Here is a 25,819-nt window from a genome sequence, read left to right as displayed (position 1 = left end):
CATGTGTGTGTCTAGTGGTGGTGTGGGACTAGAGGTCTGGGAGCCAGACTGCTCCCAGCGCCCACCTGTGGTGAGTCCCGCCGGGCAGAGCTGGGACACTTGACTGTGTGGCCACTGCCAAGGCCAGCGCATGGCCCTGTGGCCCTGGGTGTTAGGACTGTGCCCAGCCCGCGCTGGCTTTGCCGCTGCAGCCCTGGAGGACCACAGGAGCCGGCTGGTCCTTCTTGGGAACAGATGTGGCCGCTACGTGGTAACATGCCCGGAGGGAGAGATGCCGAGAGCCAGCGGGGAAGAAGACTTGCTATAAACAGGACAGAAACCTGGACTCTTCCTGGGTCCAGGTCTGAGTGGCCCAGCCCAGAGGGGCTCTCAGGCTGTGTCACAGCGCAGACCCGTGTGCCCGGGGCTTAGCGATGCACTTCCATAAAGCAGCACAGACCCGTGCGCCCGGGGCCTAACGATGCACACTTCCATAAAGCAGCACAGATCCGTGCGCCCAGGGCCTAACGATGCACACTTCCATAAAGCAGCACAGATCCGTGTGCCCGGGGCTTAGCGATGTACACTTTCATAAAGCAGCACAGACCCGTGTGCCCGGGGCCTAACGATGCACACTTTCATAAAGCAGCACAGATCCGTGTGCCCGGGGCTTAGCGATGCACACTTTCATAAAGCAGCACAGACCCGTGCGCCCGGGGCCTAACGATGCACACTTTCATAAAGCAGCACAGATCCGTGCACCCGGGGCCTAACGATGCACACTTCCATAAAGCAGCACAGATCCGTGCGCCCGGGGCTTAGCGATGCACACTTCCATAAAGCAGCACAGATCTGTGCGCCCGGGGCCTAACGATGCACACTTTCATAAAGCAGCACAGACCCGTGCGCCCGGGGTCTAACGATGCACACTTTCATAAAGCAGCACAGATCCGTGCGCGTGGGGCCTAACGATGCACACTTCCATAAAGCAGCACAGATCCGTGTGCCCGGGGCTTAACGATGCACACTTTCATAAAGCAGCACAGATCCGTGTGCCCGGGGCTTAGCGATGCACACTTTCATAAAGCAGCACAGATCCGTGTGCCCGGGGCCTAACGATGCACACTTCCATAAAGCAGCACAGATCCGTGTGCCCGGGGTCTAACGATGCACACTTTCATAAAGCAGCACAGAACCGTGCGCCCGGGGCCTAACGATGCACACTTTCATAAAGCAGCACAGAACCGTGCGCCCGGGGCCTAATGATGCACACTTCCATAAAGCAGCACAGAACCGTGCGCCCGGGGCCTAATGATGCACACTTCCATAAAGCAGCACAGAACCGTGCGCCCGGGGCTTAACGATGCACACTTTCATAAAGCAGCACAGATCCGTGTGCCTGGGGTCTAACGATGCACACTTTCATAAAGCAGCACAGATCCGTGCGCCCGGGGTCTAACGATGCACACTTTCATAAAGCAGCACAGATCCGTGTGCCTGGGGTCTAACGATGCACACTTTCATAAAGCAGCACAGATCCGTGCGCGTGGGGTCTAACGATGCACACTTTCATAAAGCAGCACAGGCCGGCTCCACTCATCATTTCACCAGGAAGACGGCTGGCAAGAGGAAATAGGCGCGTGTGTACATGTATGTGTATGATTTTATAGTCAGAAAGCGTGTGACAAACCAAACAGAATTCAAGGGTAGATGAACATTTTGGCTGCACATAGATAGCACCAAGTGCCAACACACCGGTTCTCTACCAGACATGTCTCCCACTCTATGACTCCCTCTCCCTGGCTCATCAGTTTCTGTGGAGGGGAAAAGGATGACTTGGGGCAGAAACTGCCTGCGGCCTGATTGCCAACTAGCAGGCAATCTGGAAGCCTTCCTCCTGGAACCTGCGTCTCCTCCACATCCTTCACCTTAGACAGCAGCTGCTAAGTCTTAACACCCCCGGGCTGTGACGCCGTGTGCTGTGACCGAATGAACACCAGGAGGTTTACACGACAATCCGATCCTGAAGCAGCCTCGAGAATCAGCTCCTACAGGCTACAAAACTGCAAACGAGCAGCAAGGAACAGCTCAGGAGTCCAGCCAGAGAAGCAGGTGTCAGATCGACTGAACAGGCCAAACGAGGTCTAACCTTTGACACTCGATACACAAAAGTATTTGATATAACACTTGTTTTCCAAAAGCAGAATGATCTGGATTATAACCACCGTGAATCTCTCCCGTTCGGAATACCCTTGGGTCCAGGGAGCCAGGCGCACTCTGATGCGCGGGTGCGGGAGGCGCAGGGCGGCTGGCAGTGACCACAGCGCGGGCGCACCGCGAGGACAGCAGAGCTGCAGGCCCAGGCAGGAGCCGTGGGAACCCTTCGCTTTAGCTTGACGGGAGGGAGAAAACCAACCCCCCCAAAAGGTGAAGAGAGCAGGCAGACTCGTTGCTCCATGAGATAGCTTTATTTTTCTACTCGTGTAACGGGTACAGTGGCCGCAGACGAGCTCCGGTCGGCGCCTCTGGGGCCGCTCACGCGGGGGCAGGCGCGGGGTAGTTCCTCAGTGTCTGGGGAGCAGCTCTCAGGAATCGCTCTGGAACCTCCCAGGCGCCCGCGCTCCTCGAGCCCGTGGGCGGGGGTCCCTGTGCAGTGCACGGAGCCACGGGTGGGTGGGCGCAAGCTCTAGGCCAGACACGAGGTGGCGGGGAGGGGGGGAGGGCAGGGGGGAGGGCGGGGGGGGAGGGGAGGGCAGGGGGGGAGGGCAGCGGGGGAGGGAGGGCGGGGGGGGGGGGCGGCGGCGGGGGGGGGGGGGGGAGGGCGGCGGCGGGGGAGGGCGACGGGGAGGGCGGCGGGGGGGGGGGAGGGCGGCGGGGAGGGGGGGGAGGGCGGCGGGGGAGGGAGGGAGGGCGGGGGGGGGGGGAGGGCGGCGTCCGCCCGTCTGTGGGCTGGGCGCTGTGCGAGCCTCCGCGCTCTGCCCCCCCAGCCTTGAGAGGCCTTTCTTCTACCCTGTACGTGTCGTGGCTGGGAAAGACGAGAAACACATTTCTTTAAATTAAAGAGCTCTCTTATATTCGCATCCATGTTCAGGGTACACGATGCTTCTCTGGCTATGTACATCAGCACGTAGGCTGCGTCTCCGGGTTTAGGCGGCGTGGTAGGAAGAGCGCAGGCTGGCGGCAGGCGCCGCTGGGCCAGGCTGCGCGGGGCTTCGCCGCCCCGCAGTCGGCCGGCTGCGTGGGGAGGGGAGGTCTGCACACAGGGACGTCGCCGCAGCCGCGGGCGGGCTGCGCTGCCCCTCCTCCAGTCCTTCCCCGCTGAGGTGGGAGGAGATGCTGGGCAGAGGCGGGGAGGGCGTGGGCCGGCTCAGGGGTCCCAGCCTCCGCGGTCGGTGCTCTCCAGAGAGAGGCTCTTGGTTTTTCGGGGCGACACCGGGCTCGGGGGGCTGCTCAGGTTGGAGCTGTTGGAGGCTGTGGAATGCCGCGGGGAGTCGGAGTCCTGCAAGCCCAGGGCAGAGCGCAGTGAGCGGAGGCGCCGCAGGGCCGGGCCTGCGGGTGGGGCTGCACCCCGCGGCGGCACTCACCTCTCCCTCGTAGCCCCTGGCCGGGGTGTCGCTTCCGTGGTCCATGCCCCCCGACGACAGAGAGCCCTCGGACGGGGAGGGCAGGGGCTGCCGCTTGGCGTAGCCTCCGCCCGACAGCTCCCGCTTCAAGGCGCTGCCGTTCTGCGCGGAGGAGCCTGCGGACACCACCCACGCTTTACCCCCGCGAGCGTGGACACGGCCCGCCCGCCGCCTCCCACGCCAGCCACGGCCACAGGCAGCCTGGAGCCCGCAGCCCCGCGGCTTCCTGCCGAGACTCAAGGTCTCCTCAATACCCACGGAGACTTCACAGCCATCCCCCACCCATGAGCACCCAGAGTCCCACCCCCATGAGCACCCAGAGTCCCCATCCCATCCCCCACCCATGAGCACCCAGAGTCCCCATCCCATCCCCCACCCATGAGCACCCAGAGTCCCCACCCCATCCCCCACCCATGAGCACCCAGAGTCCCCACCCCATCCCCCACCCATGAGCACCCAGAGTCCCCACCCCCATGAGCACCCAGAGTCCCCACCCCATCCCCCACCCATGAGCACCCAGAGTCCCCATCCCATCCCCCACCCATGAGCACCCAGAGTCCCCACCCCATCCCCCACCCATGAGCACCCAGAGTCCCCACACCCATTCCCATCCCCATGAGCACCGAGTCCCCACCCCATCCCCCACCCATGAGCACCGAGTTCTCACCCCCATCCCCCACCCCATGAGCACCCAGAGTCCCCACCCCCACCCCCCATCTCCATGAACACCCAGTTCTCACCCCCATCCCCCACCCCATGAGCACCCAGAGTCCTCACAGCCATCCCTGTGAACACCCAGAGTCCCGGTGCCCATACCCACCGCCACCTTGGTGCCGCTGATGGTCCCCAGTGCACAGGTGCGGGCCTGGCGGGCTCCAAGCAGGGAGCCAAGGTGGAGGCAGAGGGGGAAGCCTGCCTCAGACGGCACCGACAGACCCTCCCCTCCGGTGCAGAACAATTCATCTACAGAATTCTCATACAAAACAATCTGCTAGGCGCTGGTGACACACACACCTGTCACCCTCGCTCCTCACACCTGTCATACTAGCTCCTTGGGAGGTTGAGATCTTAGGTCGGCAGTTCAAACCCAGCCCGGGTAGGAAAGGGAGACTCATCTCCAAATCAACACCAAAAAGCCGCAAGTGGCCCCGTGGCTTCAGTAGTACAGACAGCACCAAAGCTCAGGGCAGTGCCTGGTCCCTGAGTTCAGGCCCCAGGACCAGCACAAAAACAAAACAAAACATAGGAAACACAGAGGAACCCCTGTCCCCCACGAGCTGAGGCTGAGCTCGCGGTCACCGCACTCCTGGCTGGGCTCTGCCGGCACAGGGGGGCACCTGCCGCACTCCCAGCAAAACAAGGAGCAGCATGGGCGTGCTCTAGGGCCCACCTAAGCTCTTCCCCTTCCCGTCTGCTCTTCTGTTCGACCCTGCGGCGCTGGAAGTGAACGGCAAGGCCAGCGGCTGCGGCGTCACACGGAGCACGAGCGCGGCCGCACAGTCCTCTTTCACACCTTTCCTTCTGGAGAGGCTGCAGCGCCCTTCTCAAGGAGGAGAGGGAGCAGCCAGGGGGTGGAACCATCCAGCAGTGGTGACCTTGGCTTTCTGGGAGAACACTTGGCCGTGCTCTGTGGGGAATCTAGCGGGTGACGCAGGGCTGGGCCAGGGCTAGGGGTGAGGGGCACATTGCAGGGCTGGCAGACCCCGGGAGGGTCTGAGGGGCGTCTGTGTGCCTGAGGTGGCAGGAGGGGGTGTGGGCCCCAGTGCAGACAGTGTATGTCTGACTGCCCCTTGGGGGGCCAGTTGAAGGTACCCCACACAGCAGACACCCCTTGGGACTCTGGGGGTCCCTTCCTCAGATCTCTACAAACAGCTCATCAGGCCTTCTCAGGAAGCTGGCGTGCGGGAGCTCAGGGCTGGCAAGAGCGTGTGGCTTGTGCTGGTTAGAGCAATGCACACCCTCCTCAGGCCCCGCTGCAGGACTCTCGCTGCTTAATGCTGATGTGTCTGTGGTACTGTTCCAGATCTTTCCAGGAACGTAACCTACTAAGGGAAAATTACTTTCTAAAATGTATTCTACCAAAAAAAAAAAAAAAATCTGAAGCTGGGCATCGGTGGCTCATGCCTGTAACTCTAATTACTCAGGAGGCTAAGACTGGAGAATCTTGGTTTGGCGCCGGCCCCAGGCGGGAAAGTCAGTGAGATTTGTATCTCCTATTACAACACCAAAAGGTTGGGAATGGGAGCTATTGCTCAACTCAAGTGGTAGAGCACTAGTCTTGAGCAAAAAAAGCCCCAGGACCAGTATACACACAAAGTAAGATCCTCTGAATTCTAGAGAATGCCGCACCATTGTACTTCTCTACCCGTTAACTTCAACCCACTATTAGCCACCACAATCACGGGCAGGGCAGGACCACACTTGTGTGCGCACGAGTCCCCACTGGTGAGCATTGGCGGGGGGGGGGGGAGGAGCCACAGATGTGGGCAGAGCAACAGTAACGCTGCAGCTCTGCACTTCCACTCCCGTGTGCTCAGCCCGCCCCGCGGCCCTGGCCGACCCCAGGGAAAGCACAATGCTAGCCACCTGCCCGCCAGTGGCCCCCACAACCTCGTCAGATACTGACATCTCAGCCGTCTGGGTCTGGGAGAATGTGCTCTGAGATCAGTGACGCAGCCACTCAGAGCTTTCCTCTCGGGCTCCCCGTGCTCGGCCCGAGGTCCTCAGAACCCTGCCCTGGGTGTGTGTGTGTGTGGGGGGCAGGTGTAATGCCACACCCTCGGGGCACTCCAAAGGGACAGAAAGACCCCAAGGAGTGAGGGCTGCCAGTGCCAGGGCGGGGGCCTGCCCATCACAGGAAGTCTGCTCCACCCAGGAAGAGCAGACCCTGACCCCGAGATATGGGGAGACAGTAAGTGTTTACTTTTTAAGCTTCCAGGCTGATTCGCTATAGAGAAAGCAATAATGACGATGGCGTTTGTCCGGTTTCACGTCTCTGTGGGTACACAGCCTGTGCTGAAGCCAACACTGACTGAGAAACAAGCGTACAGAGACAATTGGATGCAGACATCCAACAATCAACAACAGGGGAGAAGGGAGTTTTCTGCCTGAAAGACTCCAATGCAAACGTCAGTTTAGTGAGCTGTTTTCTTTCAGAGCTGGGAGGCCTGGGGTAAAGAGACGCTCCACTGGGTGCAGGCTGGCGGCCAGGGCGGAGACGTGGCCATGGCCAGTCTCTAAGCTGCGCCCCGCTGCAGGACCAGAGACCAGCTCCTGACCCAGAGCCGCAGCACAGCCCTTTCACCCTGGAACCCTGGGGAAGCGAGCAGACTCCACCTGGAGGCCCCCAATCAAGGTGCGGTGGGGCGGGGCGGGGTGGGGCGAAGAGCCCAGCAGGGATGTAGGCTCCAGGCCTGGCAGCTTGCGGTGGCCCGCCTTGCGACTCTCAGCCCGCATCTCAGGCTTCGCACACCCTGGCAAATGGCAAGTCTGACTCCACAGCACGCCCCCCCCCCCCCCCCCCCCCGCCCTGGTGGCTCTCACAGCTGGCTCCCCACTGATGCTTGTTTGCGGCCTCTGGACGCCTCTGCTCTCCTCTCCTGCCTGCATGTGCCCAGCAGCTCTGGCTGCCACCACTGCCTGTCCCGCGCCACTAAACATACAGACTGTGCCAGTGTCCTCCCTTAAGTTCTCACTGCATTTTGATGAAGATGGAACATTTCCTGCCTTGTCTCCAAGCTCTGTGGATCTGTCTCCCACCTCCCTCCTTCTTCCCACAACCACGTGCCACGCTCACTTTTGTCTAGCCAGACACCAAACACAATTCCACCTATCCGGCTGGTGTCACTTTCCTCCTCCGAGGGCCCACACTGACGGCTACCTGTCACCTTCCACCAGCCCAGGTGGCTACCTCTGCCTGCCGCCCGGGGCCTGCAGCTCTGCAGACACCACGGCCTCCTTCTCATGGCTGCACCTGGGCCACCCGGCGTCTCCCAGCAGGGTGCTGAGCTCCTCACCACGCAACAGCAGCTGAGCAGGCGCGAGCCACGATGCCACTGCAGGGCAGGGGCGGGCGCAAGCCACGATGCCACTGCAGGGCAGGGGTGGGCGGGGCACTTACGCGCTGACAGGCCACTGCTGGCACTCACGGAGCGGCCTGGCTCAGGGCGGGATTTGGTGATGGATGGAATACTCACGGAGCCGCTGAATACTGCCCGGCTTTCCTGAGGACGGGGGTTCTGAAAACAAAAGGCATGTCTTTAGCAGAAAGAAACAACAGCTTTTTTTCTGCAAAGGTGTCGATGTCTCACTGTAGTTATGCTAATAATTGTCACAATAATTGTAACAATCTTGACCAGAATGGCAGAGTAAGGAACAGCAGGCACTGCACAATTTCTGCCACTCACATAGGTAATAAGGCCCACCAAGTAATAAGCATCGCCAATCAAGGTGAGTACGTCAGGTCATTTCTTCTGGTTGTGAAAGCAGTTAAGAAGTCAAAGTCACATGGTTAGAGGTGAAGAATTACATGGACATTTGCAGGTAACTTTACTGCACTAGGTAGGAAATTGTAACTTGCACAGGTAGTTGCTGCCCAAGTGCATCTGGAGAAAAGCCAATTAAATCAACGCCCCCGTGGCCGTGCGCCGCCCGGAGCCGGGTGGCGTGAAGGTGCTCTGGGACTGGGGGGGGAGTACGAGTCTGAAGACCGCCCAGGTGGCCCAGCTTCCTGAGTAATCTCTGCAAGCTCTCAGCCACAGTGGGCTGGCAGCCGCCCAACCTCCCGTAGGTATTTTGTGTTCTTTGATTCCATGGAATCAAATGAAAGTCATTCCGTCGAGGCCTGCGTCGGCTCCTTACCAGCTCTCCTCACTAGGTCTCACAGTCACAGAAGCAGAGCAGCCTGACTGCCCCAGGCCCTCCTCTCAGCTCTCCCAGCAGCGGCTGCTCAGAAGGGGTAGAGGCCGAGGCTGAATTCGCAGTTGCGCCTGTGCTGCGCTGCCCGGCCACCGCGGGTGTCTACTCACTGCCTGCCTCCTGGGGTTCTCAAGAGGTTCACAGCCCGCATGTCTACATAAGCAAAGTCCGGGCCCAGCGCAGTGTACCACTTTCCTGCTTTGACAATGGGTCTCACAGCCATCTGTAATTTCACTGCCAAACTCTTCTCTAGTTATCTTGAAACAGCAACTCTGCTGGAGAGGGTGAAACTCTAGAATTCTAGAGGCAAGGCTAACTTGTGAAATGCAATAAAAAAAAAAAAATCACATCAAAGCTGGGTGCCGGTGGCTCACGCCCAGCTACTCAGGAGGCTGAGATCTGAGGATCACGGTTCAAAGCCAGCCCAGGGCAAGAAAATCCATGAGACTCTTATCTCCAATAAACCACCAGAAAATGGAGGTGGCGCTGTGGCTCAAGTAGTAGACCATTTGCCTTGAGCTGAAGAGCTGAGGGACAGCGCCCAGGCCCAGAGTTCAGGCCCCACGACCGACCAAAAAAAAAAAAAAGAAAAGAAAATCACATCAAAGTAGTTAGAAAGTTAGAAATGCAAGTTCTGAGCCATCTCCAACAGTTCATATATTAAGAAAAAATAATGAGCCAAGTCAGACTTGTGCACTGCTTCTGCATGACTGCACTTCTGAGTGCTCCTTTCTCATTCTATACACAGCACACAATGGCCGCGGCCACTGGCACTGCTGAAAAGCAACTGGGAGAGTCTCCATCTCCCAGAAGTTCACTGTAAGTGTCCACCCTTTCTTGACTGTAGGCTATGGAATATCAATTAATAAGGAGATCATAGAAGAGACCATGCCTCTGTGCACTATGAACAATTTAGTGTCTCCTGTTCATCTTTTTGTCCAATGAATTTTTCTTAAAAGGACTGATCATACTAGATCATGCCAATGCCAGGAGCGGGTAGCTCACACTTGTAATCCTAGTAACTCAGGAGACTGAGATCTGAGCATCTTGGTTTGAAGCCAGCCAAGGCAGGAAGGTCCTTTACAATCTTCAATTAAGCATCAAAACGCCAAAAGTGGAGCTGTGGCTCAAGAGGTAGAGGGCTGGCCTCAAGCAAAAGAGTTCAGAGACTGCCCAGGCCCTGAGTTCAAGCCCCAAGGCTGGCATCAAGAAAAATAAAAAGGCAATAAAACATAAAATAAACTAGTGTGTTTTAAAATGTTACTACTGTCTGCCTCACTTTACTGGCTCAAAACTATAAACCTTTGATCTGTTAAGCCCACACCATTTATTTTTGGTATGACTTGGATTTGTTTGGGATTCTCATTTATCAATGTTTATACACATTTATGTTAGCAGAATGCTTTAGAAAGCTCAGCAAGAGAGTAAGTCTAAATGCTTAAATGTAATGTTTCGATGTTCAACAGACAGACATTTGTTCTTTCAACCCAGAAAATAAAGAGAGTGCTGCTGGAGGCAGTCTCCCCAGACTCAGCCCCTGGGATCATGGCTTTCCTGGGGCACGGTCCAGCCTGCCCGGTTGTTTAGGAAGCCCATGGCTCCTGAACGGCTCTACGTCATTCTTCTCTTCTTGCCATTTCTCTTTATGTTTTCTAAGCCACACCCAGACCTGACCTTTTTGTACTGACTGCATTAGGGCCACACTAGACTCCAGTACCTTCAGCTGAATAAATGAAAGAATTATATCTGCAATCCCAATTTTCGACTTCAAGTATTGGGATTATTAAGATGACAAGGTAATTCCAAGACTTCAACTTGATCCTAGACAAAGAATTATGGGTGTGGGTATCACCTGAGCAGAACGTCTGTGCAGCGCGGCTGCACAGTGTTTTCCTGGTCCCAGCCGTCAGCGAGGCAGAGGACAGAGGGAAGGGCAGCATCTGGAGGCCACGTGCACATCCTGAAGAGGCACCTGCTCAAAGCTGGCTCACTGTCCCACATTCTGCATTACCACTTGGTGCCTACACTAAACTGGCAAAGTCCATGTCATTCTTAATGAGTTATGTGCTTAAAGCAAAAGCTTGCCTTTCTTCTTCCCCAAGAAAATAAAGTGAACGGAATCAGTGCTAGCAACTCAACATTTACACAAAGAAGATGCAAGCAACAGGGGTATAATGCAGCCAAAAAAGCTCAGAACAGGCAGGAATATCAATTTTAAGTATACACTGCTATTTATCCTCTCGTCTCAAGACACACTGGCATATTTTTTCCTGTAAATAAGCCTACCCTACAAAAAATAGAAAAGAAGCTTTTAAAATATGCCAGTTAGTCAGCTGTTCCCAAATATTAAAATAAAAAATGATACGCAAAAATATTTTATAGCTGGGCACTGGTGGCTGACACCTGTAATCCTAGCTCCTCAGGATGCTGAGATCTGAGACCCTTGGTTCGAGGCTAGCCTGGTCAGGAAAGTCTGTGAGACTCTTATCTCCAATTAACCAGCAAAAAGGCAGAAGTGGAACTGTGGCTCAAGTAATAGAGCTACTAGGCTTGAGCAAAAAAGCTCAGGATCAGTGGTGACCAGGCCTTGAGTTCAGGCCCTAGGAATCATGCCCCCACCCCACCCTCAAAAATAAGTTTTTTACACATCACTCAGCCAATCAACATTAAATATGCCTCCTTAGAAAGGGAAAGAAACAGAAGCCTTTGGTTTTTTTCTAGTTACTCTGATGGTACTGTCCTGTTCAAGGATGACTTGTGGGCTAGAACTTTACCATGGCTCAGTATCACCTTTTACATAAGAACCTCACCATGGCTCAGTATCACCTTTTATATGAATGACAGCAACCTGGGAAACCAGTTCTAAGACTAGTTCTTTTTTTTTTTACATCATGATTCATTCTTTTTTTTTGCTGGTACTCAGGATCTTATGCTCTCACTTGACTTTTTAAAATTTTTTAATTTTTTAAATTTTTTTATGCTTTTTTTATTGTGAAAATACTGTACAGAGGGGTTACAATTACATGGGCAAGATAATGAGTATTTCTTATCAAGCATTGTAGCCTCCTCCTTTGTTTACCCTTCCCATCCCATCCCCCCTCACTTGACGTTTTTGCTCCCAGTTGGTGATCTTCCACTTGAACCACTCCAATCTGCCCCTTTTTTTTTTTTTTGCTAGTTAACGGAGATGAGTCTTATGGACTTTTCTTCCTGGGCCAGCTCTGAACCTTAAGCCTCAGGTCTCAGACTGAGTATTTAGGATTACAGATGTGAGTACCAACACCTGGCACTGTCATGATGAACTCTGTCAGGTAAGATACCTAGATGACTTTTTAATGTCAATGACAAAAACATTTAAAACATAATTTAGATTAATTTTGTACATTCAAAAATGAGCTTTTTGCTGGGCACAATGAGCACAATGGCTCATGCCTGTAAGTCTACCTACTTGAGTGGCTGAGATTGAAAGATAGCAGTCTGAGGCCAGACTGTGCAAAAAGTCTGAAACCCAGTCTCAACCAAAAAAAGCTGGACACGTGGCATGTTCCCGTCATCACAGTTACAGCAAGAAGGGTAAATAGGAGGACTGTAATCCATGCAAACTGGGGAAAAGTGAGGCCTTGTCTCAAAATAGCTGGAACAAAAAGGGTTGGAGGAGGCCTCAGGTAGTAGGGCACATGCTTAACTAAGTCGGGTTCAAACTCAGTGCTGCTATCCCCAAAACGCCACAGCCAATTTTCTTATTGGGAAATTACTACACATGCAAATTTTAAGAATTGATACTACCAGTTTTCTATTATGGGAAGTGAGTTCATATAATCCAATCCAAAGCTGGAAGTCAGTATAGCATATAATACTTGATAAAAGCATGGCTCTTCTGTTTAATAGCCGCTCTCCACCTCAGGGCAGGAGCACTGTACACAAAGGCCCAGGACCGCAGGAGGGAGGAGGGCCAAGGGCACGTGGATTCCGTTTGTTTCTTATCTAGCCACGACTGGTGGACTCACATCTATTATTTTGAATACTAGCTGGAAGGAAATGCGTATCAGCAAATTTGTCTCGGTTTTGGAATTCTACCCACTATTCACTTGTAGTACTGTAACTCTACTTTGACTTTAGGGCTTTTCAAAAGGGTATATCTATGGATACAAATATTAACTGCACTAAAGGCAACGTTCTCTGAATTGGTTATAGGGAAATGAGCTACTAAGGATTCAGAAATTCAGAGAACTTTTTTTTTTTTTCCTGTTTATCAAGGACAAACTCCATTCAGGGCTATTTTTTTTTTTTTTATGATGGTATCTGTAACAGAAAATATCACAAGAAAATTTTTATCAAACACAGATAAATCCCTAATACCTTGCTTCAAAAGTGAAAGTTAAAATCCTCCTATTCATTCATCTTTTTCCTCAAAAGAAAAAACACACTAGAGTGAGAAGAGGGAAGTGCGCAGAGGAAGGGAAGGGAGAACAGAAGTGGCAGCCGAGGAGACAGGGGCCTCAGTGGTGATTTGTATTAGGCAGGCAACAGGAGAGCTGCACACCGTTAGTAAACGTGAACACCTGACTCAGCCAGTCATACCCTCGGAGGCATAAAGCTTGGTGTACCAGGGGCAGAGCGCAGAGCCGGGGAGTGCTCAGGGTTTATGGAATCAGGAGAAAGAAACTTTTCAGCAGAGTTTACAGTCATGTGATAGATGTGCTCAAAGTTGATCGGAGAGGAGATGAGGCCGGAGTGGTGCTGAGCGGATGGGTAAGGGAAGCCTGGCTATTGGAACACAGAGAGAAGGAGACGTGAGGCATGTACGTGGCCCGCACACTTCAGACAGCACGCACACACACCGGGCGCCAGCTTCGTCAGGACTGAATCCTAGTGAAATACGTCTAGGCTTAAAAAGTTATAGTTTGTTGTGTTCCTGCCAATTAAAGAGCTCTAGGACTATAAATGAGTAGAAACTATATTTGCAGAGATATTTGCAGCATTTAGCTCAATGTTTTCTTACATGAAACAACTAAAACATGGCAAAACCTACCTAAAACATAAAGTACAGAAAAAGCAAGAGGCAGAGGGAGCCGCTCCCAAGCAGTGGCCTGCATGAGAGACGAGAGGGACTCATTCCAGGCTCCCCTGAAGCACCAGCCTCAATCCCATCCCACACACACACAAGAGCAAGCAGCAAATTTGTTTTTAGTATGGGGAAAAAACCCTGCCCTTCAGTGCTCAGGGATATGTGTGTTTCAAGTGAAATAATGTAAAACCAAAGATACAGGAAAAAAAAAAGTCTTGGAAGCCAAGGACTCAAATAAAATAACCACTTGTGCATACCTGAGCGGTAGGTAGCGCTTCTGGCCCGGGGAGGCTCACTTCTAGGGAGAAACTGTTTCCAGGGCACTCGAGCCTGCACCGAGCTGGAAGGGGCAGTGGCTGAATGCAGCCTGACTCTCCCACTGAGCTGTGTGTGCCCTGTCAAAAGATCTCCGGCACTCTCTAAGCTTTTTTAGAGATGGAGGCATTAGAGCAGCAATTTCTAAGAAAAAAAAAGCCCTATAAAACCCTACTAATAGGGCTGGGAAGGTGGCTCAGTGGTAGAGTGCTTGCCTTGCATGCCTGAGGCCCTGGGTTCAATTCCTCAGCACCACATAAGCGAAAAGAAAAAGCCAGAAATGGCGCTGTGGCTCAAGTGGTAGAGCGCTAGCCTTGAGCTGAAGAGCTGAGGGACAGCGCCCAGGCCCAGAGTTCAGGTCCCATGACCGGACCCAAAAAACAAAACAAAACAAAACAAAAAAACCCTACTAATGTACATGGCATTTAAGGAGCAAAGTTAGAAGCCCGTGCCGATGGCTCATGCCTGTAATATTAGTTACTCGGGAGGCTGAGTTTTAAGAATTGCAGTTCAAAGCCAGCCCAGCCAGTAAAGTCCAAGAGACTCTTCTGTTTCCAATTAAGCACCAAAAAAGGAGAAGTGGAACTGTGGCCCAAGGGGTAGAATGCTAGCCTTGAGCAAAAAAGCTGAGTTCAAGCCCCAGGATTAGAAAAAAAAAAGCATCTTATTATTATTAGTATTAGTATTATTATTTTGTGGGGCATGCTGAAGATGAAACCCAAGCCAAGCACTTAGCAGGGAAGTACTCTATCTTTGAGCTCCATCTCCCAGTTCAAGCAAAATCACTTCTTAAAGCCCCCAAATCACTGAGCTAGCAGGTAAAATATATCTTATGCTACGAAATACAGGCAAAATAATATTGCTTTCCTTTATATTAGCAAACACTTATTTTAAAGAGCAAATGATAAAGATTTAAGAAAACAAATTCAGTATATCTAAAAAAATATGCAACACCTTATATTATTTGCTGACTTACTCTTAATTTACTAGGCACAAGTAAAAGTTTTACATCTGCTACATGATGGCAAGAAAATAAAATGATCACCTTAGATTTTATAGCCCTTGTTATTTAGGAGACAAACGATTCTATTTCTGGGTCATTTGGTACAAACGAAACAGAATTAAGCTGTAAAGGCAGTTAAATAAACTTTCTAAGCCCATGAGTACTTCACAGGAAAGCAGTACTGATTTCAGTAAGGCAAGACACAAAAAAGTCAGCACAGATGTGAACCAAGGTGGCCTACGATGGTACTGCTTGAAAGCCTTAAATATATGACTAAATTTAATATATCTTTTTGCAAATAGTTTGCAATTTCATTTTAGCAATTCTTGAGAACATTTTAAAACCCAACAAGTTTTCATACCAATACAGACATATATTAATTCAGACACTTATATTATTGTATTGCTTCCCAATGTCTACCCTAGCAAAGCACAGTAAGGGCTGGGAAGGTGGCTCAGTGGTAGAATGCTTGTCTTGCATGCATGAGGTCCTGAGTTCAATTCCTCAGCACCACAAAAGCAGAAAAAAAAGCTAGAAAAGCACAGTAAGTGCTCAAAAAATACTTGTTACATGATTAAATGGCTGCAGACATACAGATGCCTCAGTTCAGAGCAGGTATAGCTAAGTGGCGCAACGCTTGCTTAGCAAATGTGAGGGCTTGGGTTTGATCTTTCCAACAAGGAAAGAAAAAGTGGGGGGGGGCAGGGAAGCCTCAGATAACACATGTGCTAATGAAATGAGAAAAGATGTGCAAAAATAATATAAAAAAAGAACAGGAACTCAGAAACATGAAACCTTGGATGCATATGACATGCATGTCATGAAACATGTTAAAAACATACACAATGTTTGTCTTCTTGCTTGTTTTACTACATACAATGGTACTTGCAGGGTACCATTAATGGGAAGTGGAGGTGTGGCTTCAGTGGCAGAGATCCAGTCTCCAGCAAAAATGCTAAGGGGCAGCAGCCCGGCCCTGAGCTCAAGCCCAAATTAAAGAGAGAGAGAGAGAGAGAGAGAGAGACAGAGGGAGAGACAGAGAGACAGAGAGACAAGAGAGAGAGAGAGAGACATACCCCCCCCCCCCCCCCACACACACACAGAGAATGGAATTGAGGGATTTTCCCAACTGACTCGAATTGCTAGGACAGAGTGACTTGGGATAGTGGTGATAGTTAATTAAGTCAGGTGACAGCCACCACTAACCAGGAAATCTGGTTAGAATCTGCAGTTGGCCAAGGAGGTCTCAGCAGCTGTTGGCATATGTTGGCATATGCTGTCTAACCTTGTTTTGCTTAGTAGTAAAAGTTCTGTAAAACAGAAATGAAACAGATTTCTTGTACTTCAAGTACTTCAAATGGTGGCGGGGTGAGAGAAAAGAGTAAGGCTGAGGGAAGGACTTTCCTATAAAATTTCTTATTTGTAACAGTATAAAACTACTTTTCTCCTGATGTCAGAATGCCACATACTGAATATTCAAACAATTTCACCTTGAGGAAAATACTATAATTATAGTTTATAGAATTACTACAAAAATCTTCTGTAATTCTTGTTACACTGTTGGAAAATACAGTATGAGAAATAGTCTTTCCTGTGCACAAAAATGAAACAAAAGTAGCTGGTGGTGCATGACCTTTGTCCCAGCTACATGGGAGGTGGAGATACGAGGAGGATCACAAATTTGAGGCCAGCCCGGGCAAAGGTAGCAAGACCCCATCTCAAAAACAAAATAAGAATAAAGGGACTATGGGTATGTGCCAGAGAGTAGGAAGTCCCTGTTCACTCCCCAGCATCTCCAAAATGGGGGGGGGGGGAAGTAAAAGATAAATCTATTAAAACTTTGTTAACTCTTGCAACAGTTTTTATTTGCTGATGTATTCTTGTGCAATATATGCATGTGTCTGAAATTTGGGTCTCTCTATCCCCCATAATGTTATCTAGGTGTCATTTGTGAAAAACACTATTTACAAACGGGATTTCAAAAAGTTTAAGATTATCCGAATATAATCTATCAATACATTCATACTTCAGCTGTCCAAATAAAAAAACCATGAAGGTGTTTTGTATATGACATTGTAATTTCCATAAGGAAAAACAAAACCCAGAGGCTCTGGGCTCCGTGACGCTATTACTTTTACTTCTGAGATGAAAGAAAAGCAGTCTGAGGACACGAAGAAAGCACCAAAGATGGGAAAACAATGGGGAGAAATCTGAGTTCCCAGTCTGGGTAAAGCTAAAAAATATTATAGCTTTAAAATAGGATAGGACAGGTATTTAATGTGGTCAATCTTAAACTTACTTGATTTTATTATAGGAAGGTTGGCTCTAATCTGGCTCTTGTATGATTTTATTAACATTTATTAAGCACAGCTAGTCAACATTCTCATTCAAGAGGGAGCGATTTTTGCAAAAGACTAATCTCATAAAGGAGGGATTATTAATACAAATATTGAGTGAGCGTGTACAGATACATGTATATTTCATTTTTCTTCCCATGAAATAAATACAAAGCTCCCCTGATATATTAATTTTTTGTTTTTGTTTTGCAGTCGTGGGGCCTGAACTCAGGGTCTGAGCACTGTCCCTCAGCTTTTTTTTTTGGTCGGTTGTAGGGCTTGAACTCTGGGTCTGGGCGCTGTCAAGGCAAGCACTCTACCGCTGAGCCATAGTGCCACTTCCATCCCTGAGCTTCTTTTTGCTAAAGTCTAGCACTCTGCCACTTGAGCCACAGTGCCACTTCTTCTGTGTATGTGGTGCTGAGGAATTGGAACCCAGGGCTTCATGCCTAGCACTCTTGCTAGGCAAGCACTCTACCACCAAGCCACATTCCCAGCCCCTTGATATGTTAATTTTTATGGTAAATTGAATTGCTTATCCAATTGTATTACTTTTTTTCCTCTCTTGGTTACTCTTTTACAATAGTTATGTAATGTGGTTAATTTAAGACAGATTTCCTTAGAAAGAGATTTGGGTTAAGATTCACAAATTGCCAGAAAATATTAATTCAACTTAAAATTTTGTGCAAAGCTTAGCTGTTGTTTCTACTGACCAAAATGGTCATAAGTTTTAGCACTGTGCTAGATGTGTGTGACACTGAAGTAATTTATGAGCTAGCAGAGTCTGGATAACTTAATTACCACTGGTGCCTGTAACACTAACGGGTCTGAGGACACAATTTCATGCCACACAACATGACAGTTTCCTGTGTTGTACTTTTAATAGGCCACTGACAAGATAATATGTTTGTAAATGGCCAAAGGAAAAAAGATTTAATTCTGATTAGCTGAGCAGTGTGACTATTAATGACCAGGTGGATTTTAGCAAGGGTGGGTGGTGGTGGTGGGAAGGCCAAGTATGTATGTGTATTAGTAAACTTCTAGGGATTTGGTAACCAAGTTCTGATATTTCTTCCACCATTAGGTTTTGGAGCTATCTCAATAGGGAACCTGATGTAGGTGTGGGAGGAATCTCCAGGGCTGGGAAGCTATTGGTTAGGTTTGTAACAGAAGTCTAAATTTAGTTTTTCTCATTAGGTATGTCGTCATACATCTTATGGGCATACTGTGACCTTCTGAGGGAAATCTCTCCTTATTAAACTAATACATCCTGTGAAGTTTGCATATACACACTAAAGCCCACATCTGTGCATATCAGCGTTCCCCCCTCTCCCACCTACTTCTCACCCCATTCATCTGCACACTCACTCTTTTTCCCTCTTACCATGGGCAGGTCTTTTAGGATCTGTATTCCATCTCCAGGACCCATGTGTGCTATGTGGTTAAAATTAGTTGGGTTAGAAATTAATTTATTTCTCATCTCTGGATCTCGTAGCATCTCCCTGTAAGGTAGAACACCTGTTTAGACATTTTTTAGTCTAAATAACTTAAGAAAAAAAGCTGAATATACTTTATCTTGATACAAATATAGGTTAAATAATGTTAAGGACATAATTAGGATAACAGAATATAGTCAATTCAATTTCTCAAAATGTTTTGGTTTTAACTTTAAATGAAAACATCTTACAATTTGGGATGAGAAAAATGAAAGGGTCTTTTTTTTAATGTGTGTGTCCCAGTACTGGGCTTTGAACTCAGGGCCTGGGAGTTGTCTTTTGATTTTTTACTCAAGGCTAGTGCTGTACTACTTGATCCACAGCTCCACCTCCAGCTTTTTGGTGGTTAATTAAGACATAAAAGCCTCACAAAATTTCCTGCCTGGGCTGGCTATGATCTCAGTCTCCTAAGTAGCTAAGCTTACAGGTGTGAGCCCCTGGCATCTGGCTGAGAGAGGGTCTTTTAAACTATTTTATTCAGAACTGGTGATCAAACCCAGAACCCTGGGCATCCTAGGCAAGTGCAGTACTCTAGCCTGAGAGGGTCAGGGTTTTGTCTGTTGGTTTGTTTTTTGTTGTTGTTGATACTAAGGACTGAACTCAGGGCCTCAAGTATGCTAGGCAGGTGCTCTACCACCCTATTCTTCCAGCCCTTTCTGCACTGGCTGTTTTCAAGGTAAGGTACTATTTCTTTGGCCAGGCCAGCAGGTCTGTGATCCTCCCACTGCACTGTGCTGTGCTGCTGGGGATGACAGGTGCATACCACTGCACCCAGCCACTGGCTGAGTCTTGTGAATTTTTTTTGTGTCTGGGTTGGTCTTGAACTCCATCTCCCAATCCCCACCTCCTAAGTAGCTAGAATCACCAGGCTTGAGCCACTGTGCATGGCAGGGACCTATCCTCTGAATGCGTAAGGTATCAAAAACCCCTGTAAATACACAGATAGTCTGACCCTCTCATGTGTACCTTTTAAAAATAACTGATAAACACTTTAGAAATCTTTTATATGTAGGCAAATATTATATACACATTTATTTACTTATGAACAGAATAATCTGAATTTCTTAAGCATATACAAGTTTACTATATACAGATTATATTTATATTGAACAAAGGTACACATTCCATTCAGATTAATTCACATATATACAGAAATAAATCAAAGCATGGTCCTTCACTCAGTGTGCTCTCTGAACTTGGAGAATGTTAACTAAAATGGCACTGAGAGGTGACATCACTGCAGCTGGAAACCATGGGCCTCACACTTGCTAGGAAAAGACTTCACCGCCCAGCCACACTGCCAGCTCTGTAGTTTTGCTACCACAGATGAATGATAGATCTTCTATGGCATTATCACCAGATAGACTTAGAACACCGATGGCGCACAGCTGGCCAGCGAGTACAAGTTCAGATGGATGTACCTCCTCTGCTGCACCCGCTCCTCCTCAGGGACACGGAAGGAGTAACGCCGTTTGTTGTTGATATTCCTGACCATTTGTTTCCGACTATTGTCTGATGTTTCAGGAACTACAAGTTCATCCCCTTCTGTTTGGAAAAAGAGAATAATGATGCTGCTTAAATGCTTTTTATCCATTAAATTCCATGACACTACTGGACATGTGCATTTCTGAGTTCTGCAAGTCACGCATGTAATTACAGTATATGAGCAACAATTTTTCAATAGGACATGTAAAAAAGATACATGCAGAAATTAAGCATAGCTAACAAAATATATTTTCATTGTCTCTTTTTTTGTTTTGCTCAAGGCTGGTGCTTCTACCACTTAAGCCACAGCTCCACTTCCAGCTTTTTGGTGCTTAACTGTAGGTAAGTATCTTATAGACTGCCCAAGTTAACTTTGAACTTCCATCCTTATATATCAGCCTCCTGAATACATAAGATTACAGACAGGCTCCAGTGGCTCATGCCTGTAATCATAGCTACATTGAAAGCTGAAATCTGAGAATCAAGGTTTGAATTCAGCCTGGACACATAAGTGCATGAGAGTCTTATAACTCTGATTAACCAGCCAAAAGCTGTAACTATATGTATGGCTCAGTGACAGTCCCAGCCGTGAAGATTAAACCACAAACAAGAACTTGAAGCTAGGGTTCAAAGTCCCAGTACTGCCACCCCATCCCAATTAAACAGCAACAACAACAACACAAAACAAACTAAAGTCAAATGTGGTAGTATACACCTGAAAAAAACTTGGGAGGTGGAGGCAGAAGGAAGAAGAGTCAGAGGCTATAGAGTGAGTTCTAATACAGCCTGAGCTATGTGCCAGAAACTAAAAAGAGTAAGAATCTGTCACTATTTTTTCTCTTGTAATCTGAGAGGTATTTAATAGTATACCCCTTGTCACCCCTTGGGCTAACTAGTCCTATTGCAGTTTCTATATCTAGAGTTAAATAGTTGTCACCCAAGGACTCTGAGAGTTTGTGAAGACATTCTGAGAAGAAACAGACAACTGTATGTATATGACATGACCAGAGATGCCATTATAAGACAAGGAAAAAGGGTTCTGTTTTCTCCAGTCCTGGGGTTTGCACTCAGGGCCTTGGCCCTATCCCGAAATGCTAGAGAACAGCCCCTGCGCAGTTAGGATCACAGGCATGAACCACTAGCACCAGCTTCACAAGTTTTGAACAGTGAGAAGCTGACGTAAGAAGCACTATGGGTAGAAGGCCAGTGAAGAAGACTAAAAACACCAGGCTGAACAGTCATTTCTCCAGCAAGTACTAAAAGGCAGAATTTGTAAAGGAGATGAGAATGTGAAATCATAAATATATAAACATATCTGTTAGGCAGATTTGTTGCTATGATACAAAAACAGCTTCATTATGTACAGAAGTGAGATTTTTAACTGTTCTGGCTGTGCTGAGAGCAAACATGTTGAATTCCATATGGCCCGTCCAGGGTTGTGTGTGGGGGCAATCAGGGTGGACAGTCACTGCTGACCATGCTCAGACTGTCACTCCCCATCCCCGTCTCACTTGGGGCATGTCTGCAATTTTCCTTTTTCTGCTTCTTCCCATACCAGCACTGGCAGAAAACAGACTCCTGAGGTCCCCAACCAAAACTCTGGGTGCAAACCAGGCACCAGTGGCTCATGCCTATAATCCTAGCTACTCAGGAGGCTGAGATCTGAGGATTGCGGTTCAAAACCAGCCTGGGTAGGAAGGTCTGTGAGACTCTCCAATTAATCACCAGAGAACTGGAAATGGTGCTATGGCTCAAGAGAACTAGCCTTGAGCTGAAGAACTCAGGGACAGTGTCCAGGCCAAGGGTTCAAGCCCCACAACCGACAAAAAAGAAACAAACAAAACTCCCCAAACCAACTCTGGGTGCAAAATCCATTTCAGTGTCCTTAATTTTGATGAGGTTCTACAGGTTTGGAAGTACAAAAGGTATAATCAATTTTACCTTCTGTACTTACCAAGGTACTTCAGAGAAAAATGATAAAGGCATGTTGGATTCAAATATTTTGCTTTAGAACCACTTCTACCCAATACTTACCTTAATATTTTAAGAGAGTTTGCTTGTGATCAAGTACACAGACTCTAGCCTAAGATATACCAGAGTTTAAATCTGGACTCTGCCACTTAATATCACATCACCTTGGGCTGAGATATTATGTTCATTGAAGCTATCCTATAGATGTTAAGTATTTTCTTACCTGCCATCTTATTTTTGAAATATATTAATCTTATTGTCTCCAATCCTAAAAGATTTAAAGATCCTTCACTGTTTAGTGGTCGAACCTAAAATAATAAAAAATGAAATCAGTATTTCAACAAAACTTAAATCATCTGGCCTATTAATTGAGTACATACTATTAAGACCTTTCTATGAAGACCTTTCATTCATTTCAAAATATAGTTCTCACACTGGGTGCTGGTGATCACACCTGTAATCCCAGCGACTGAGGAAGCTGAGATCGGACGGTAGTGGGTTTGAAGCCATTCTGGGCAGGAAAGTCTGTGAGACTCTTATCTACACTTAACCATCAGAAAACTGGAAATGGTGCTGTGGCTCAAAGTGGTAGAGCACTAGCCTTGAGCAAAAAACTCAGTGACAGTGCCCAGGCTCTGAGTTCAAGTCCTAAAACCAACACAAAACAATAACAAATACAGTCTTCTCAGAAAAACCTCAACAGAGGTAATGATAATTTTGCTTAAGAAGAGATACTCTAACATGAGCAAGTAAACTTTGAGTAGTATTTTAAAGAAAGAATACCCTGGGCAAATAAATAAAATTCAATAGGAATATACTTAAATCTGTTTCTTTTGTTTTGCCAGTCCTAGGGCTTGAATTCAGGGTCCGGATGCTATCCCTGAGCTTTTGTGCTCAAGACTAGGGCTCTACCATTTTGAGCCACACTTTCACACTTCTAATTGTTTTTTTTTTTTTTTTTTGCTTTTGGGGTTTTTTGGTGATTAATTGGAATTAGTCTCACAGACTTTCCTCTGGGTTGGCTCTGAACCATGATCCACAGATCTCAGCCTCTTGAGTAGCTAGGATTATAGGCATGAAGCCACCAGTGCTTGGCTATATTAAAATCGTAAATTCATCTGTACGTGTATATATGTGTGTGCACCTGTTGGTTCTGGGGCTTGAACTCAGGCCTGGGTGCTATCCACGAGCTCTTCTGCTCAAGTCTAGTGGTTTCACTTTTAGCTTTTTTGGTAGTTAATTGGAGTCTCATAGATTTTACTGCCCAGGCTGGCTTTGAACTGTGATCCTCAGATCTTAGCCTCCTGAGTAGCTAGGATTGCAGATATGAGCCACTGACACTTGGCTCTTAAATTTATCTTGTAAAAGTCATTAGTGACCAATAATTATATTAAGAAGCTATCAACACATCTGCCTTAATGAGTTCTTGTCATGAAATACAACATGTCCACAAATGATGGAGATGACATGGAAAAGGACCACCAGGAAATGGTAAGGGAACAAAGCTGACTATATGAACCAAGAAAATGGAATCCTCCCTCATATAACATGCAGGAAATCAATTCTGAATCTATTAAAGATGGACATGGAATAGGCATAATTCTATTATGGAGGAAACAATACATTTTGCAACATTTATGCATGGTGGCAGCACAACAGACTTGAAGGAACATAAAGGAAGGTTGAATCTTTATGACTTCGAGGTAGAAAAATTCCATAGAAAGGAATAAAAAGGACAAACGTAAACAAAAGGAAAAGTATGGGCTGGGAAGGTGGCTCAGTGGTAGAGTGCTTGCCTTGTATGCATGAGGCCCTGAGTTCGATTCCTCAGCACCACATAAGCAAAAAAAAAAAAAAAAAAAGGTGGAAGTGGCGCTGTCGCTCAGGTGGTAGAGCGCTAGCCTTGAGCTGAAGAGCTGAGGGACAGCACCCAGGCCCAGAGTTCAGGCCCCATGACCGGACCCTCCCCCCCCCCCAAAAAAAAAAAAAAAAAGAAAAGGAAAAGTACATTTAACTCAGTAAATTTAACAACTTCTATTCAGGAAAATCTGTCATAAACATGAACAGAGATGCCACAGATTTACCTCATCTGTTATTAATATCCACACTCTATAAATGACTCCAATGAGAAAAACATGGCAAACCCAACACAAAATATGAGCCAACAACATGACCAGGCATTTCATTTAAGAGGAAAAATGAATGGAGAAAATGACCAGGCATTTTGTAAGAAAAAGTATGGATGATGAACAAACAGAAAATATTCCTAGCCACATAGTTTACTGGGCACACACAAACTGATACTTGGATGATACAAGTTTTGCTGTCACTACCTACAAAACTGTGGGCTAGATCTGATGAGAATGTGTCTATGCTTTTGATGGGGTGGCATTGAGGAAAAATATGACATGATTGCACAGAGCTGAACAACTGAGTTCAGCGAGTCCCACCACCTCCACCCTAGTTACGTGCTGTCAAGAAGCCCTTCTCATTACTGCCTAGGTAACTGTAACTCCTCTGTATATCACCTTTACCGTAGAAATAAATTAAAAAATAAATTAAGTTAAAGAGAAAAAACTAAAAAAACTGTCTTCACACCTCTACCAGCATACAGGTGACAGTGGTCACAAGCTTATAAGCTATGATTAACTCAGCGTACACCAATCAGAGGACAGGAACAGTCACCACACAAGCTGTTTATAATACTGAAAATGCAACACATGGAGCTATTCATGTGAACTGTATTAACACAGGGAGCAAATAGAGTTAAGTCATCAAGTGATAGCACATTACAATATTTTAATAAATGGCAAGCCAACCCAAATAACATTGCTTAGAAATACTGAGAAATGCAGACGCTGTAAATTGTAAGGAAAGCAGCAGGATAATAAACAGGATGGTGATTTTCTGTGGGGTGAGACAGGTGTGGATGGAAAGAAGACACAGAAGATGTAGTGACAGTGGTAATGTTCTGGTCTCAGGGAAGGAGGTGAGATCACAAGTGGCCCGTTTATTATGTTACATTAAGGTCATGTATTCTCTCACATATATTACAAAAATTATATGAAGAGTTAAACAGAAAGATGGCTATAGCCAACCCAGATTTACAAAGCAGACCCTATTTCAGTAGTTTTATAGAGGGTGACTACATTTGAGAGCTGTTATCACTGCTGCCATGGTTTAAGACTGCCCACATTTTGGAGTATGAATCTGGCTATTTTATTTTACCTGCTTCTCTAAGCTACCCCTCAGTAAGGACATGGGGGCTCATAGACCATATGTATTTGAGTACATTCCAGTTTTTCAAAATAGCAGTTCTACATGTGCAAAAATTTTCTTTATGTATGGAAACAGTAAGGGAAAATATGTATTTGCATATGTGAAACCTCTATTTTTAAATAATTAAACCCCTAAATAGTTTTTATTCTAAGTCTGACTACTTTCCTGGTTTGTAAAATCTGTCTATACAGGAATAAACAGTATATACTATCATGTGCAAAGGGTACAATGAATACTAATCATTTTCTCCCTCAATACATCTTAGAAGATGACACTGACATTTTATGTTGTGGGCTAAATTCCAGTTACTCATCATAACAATCAGACTATATATGTTTGTGTATTTC

The 25,819-nt window shown here is 47.5% G+C and overlaps 1 protein-coding gene across 5 annotated transcripts in view; it reads right to left on the bottom strand.

The window, feature by feature from the left end:
- Positions 1-2,930: 2,930 nt before the first annotated feature.
- Cdc42bpa (CDC42 binding protein kinase alpha) overlaps positions 2,931-25,819 on the bottom strand; it is a 195,290-nt gene continuing 172,401 nt past the window's right edge. For all 5 annotated transcript variants that reach the window (XM_042701156.1, XM_042701152.1, XM_042701153.1 and 2 more), the window contains 6 exons: positions 22,417-22,501; positions 20,159-20,282; positions 18,626-18,743; positions 7,723-7,840; positions 3,564-3,718; positions 2,931-3,478 (listed from right to left, as the gene is read on the bottom strand). In XM_042701156.1, the coding sequence (XP_042557090.1) occupies positions 3,347-3,478; positions 3,564-3,718; positions 7,723-7,840; positions 18,626-18,743; positions 20,159-20,282; positions 22,417-22,501 (732 nt within the window). In that variant the 3' untranslated portion in view covers positions 2,931-3,346. The remainder of the gene's footprint in view (positions 3,479-3,563; positions 3,719-7,722; positions 7,841-18,625; positions 18,744-20,158; positions 20,283-22,416; positions 22,502-25,819) is intronic.

The sequence above is a fragment of the Dipodomys spectabilis genome, unplaced genomic scaffold, assembly GCF_019054845.1.
Source record: "Dipodomys spectabilis isolate Male_0828 unplaced genomic scaffold, ASM1905484v1 ptg000288l, whole genome shotgun sequence".
NCBI classification, from domain to species: Eukaryota; Metazoa; Chordata; class Mammalia; order Rodentia; family Heteromyidae; genus Dipodomys; species Dipodomys spectabilis.
This window is presented reverse-complemented; position numbering and strand designations above follow the sequence as displayed.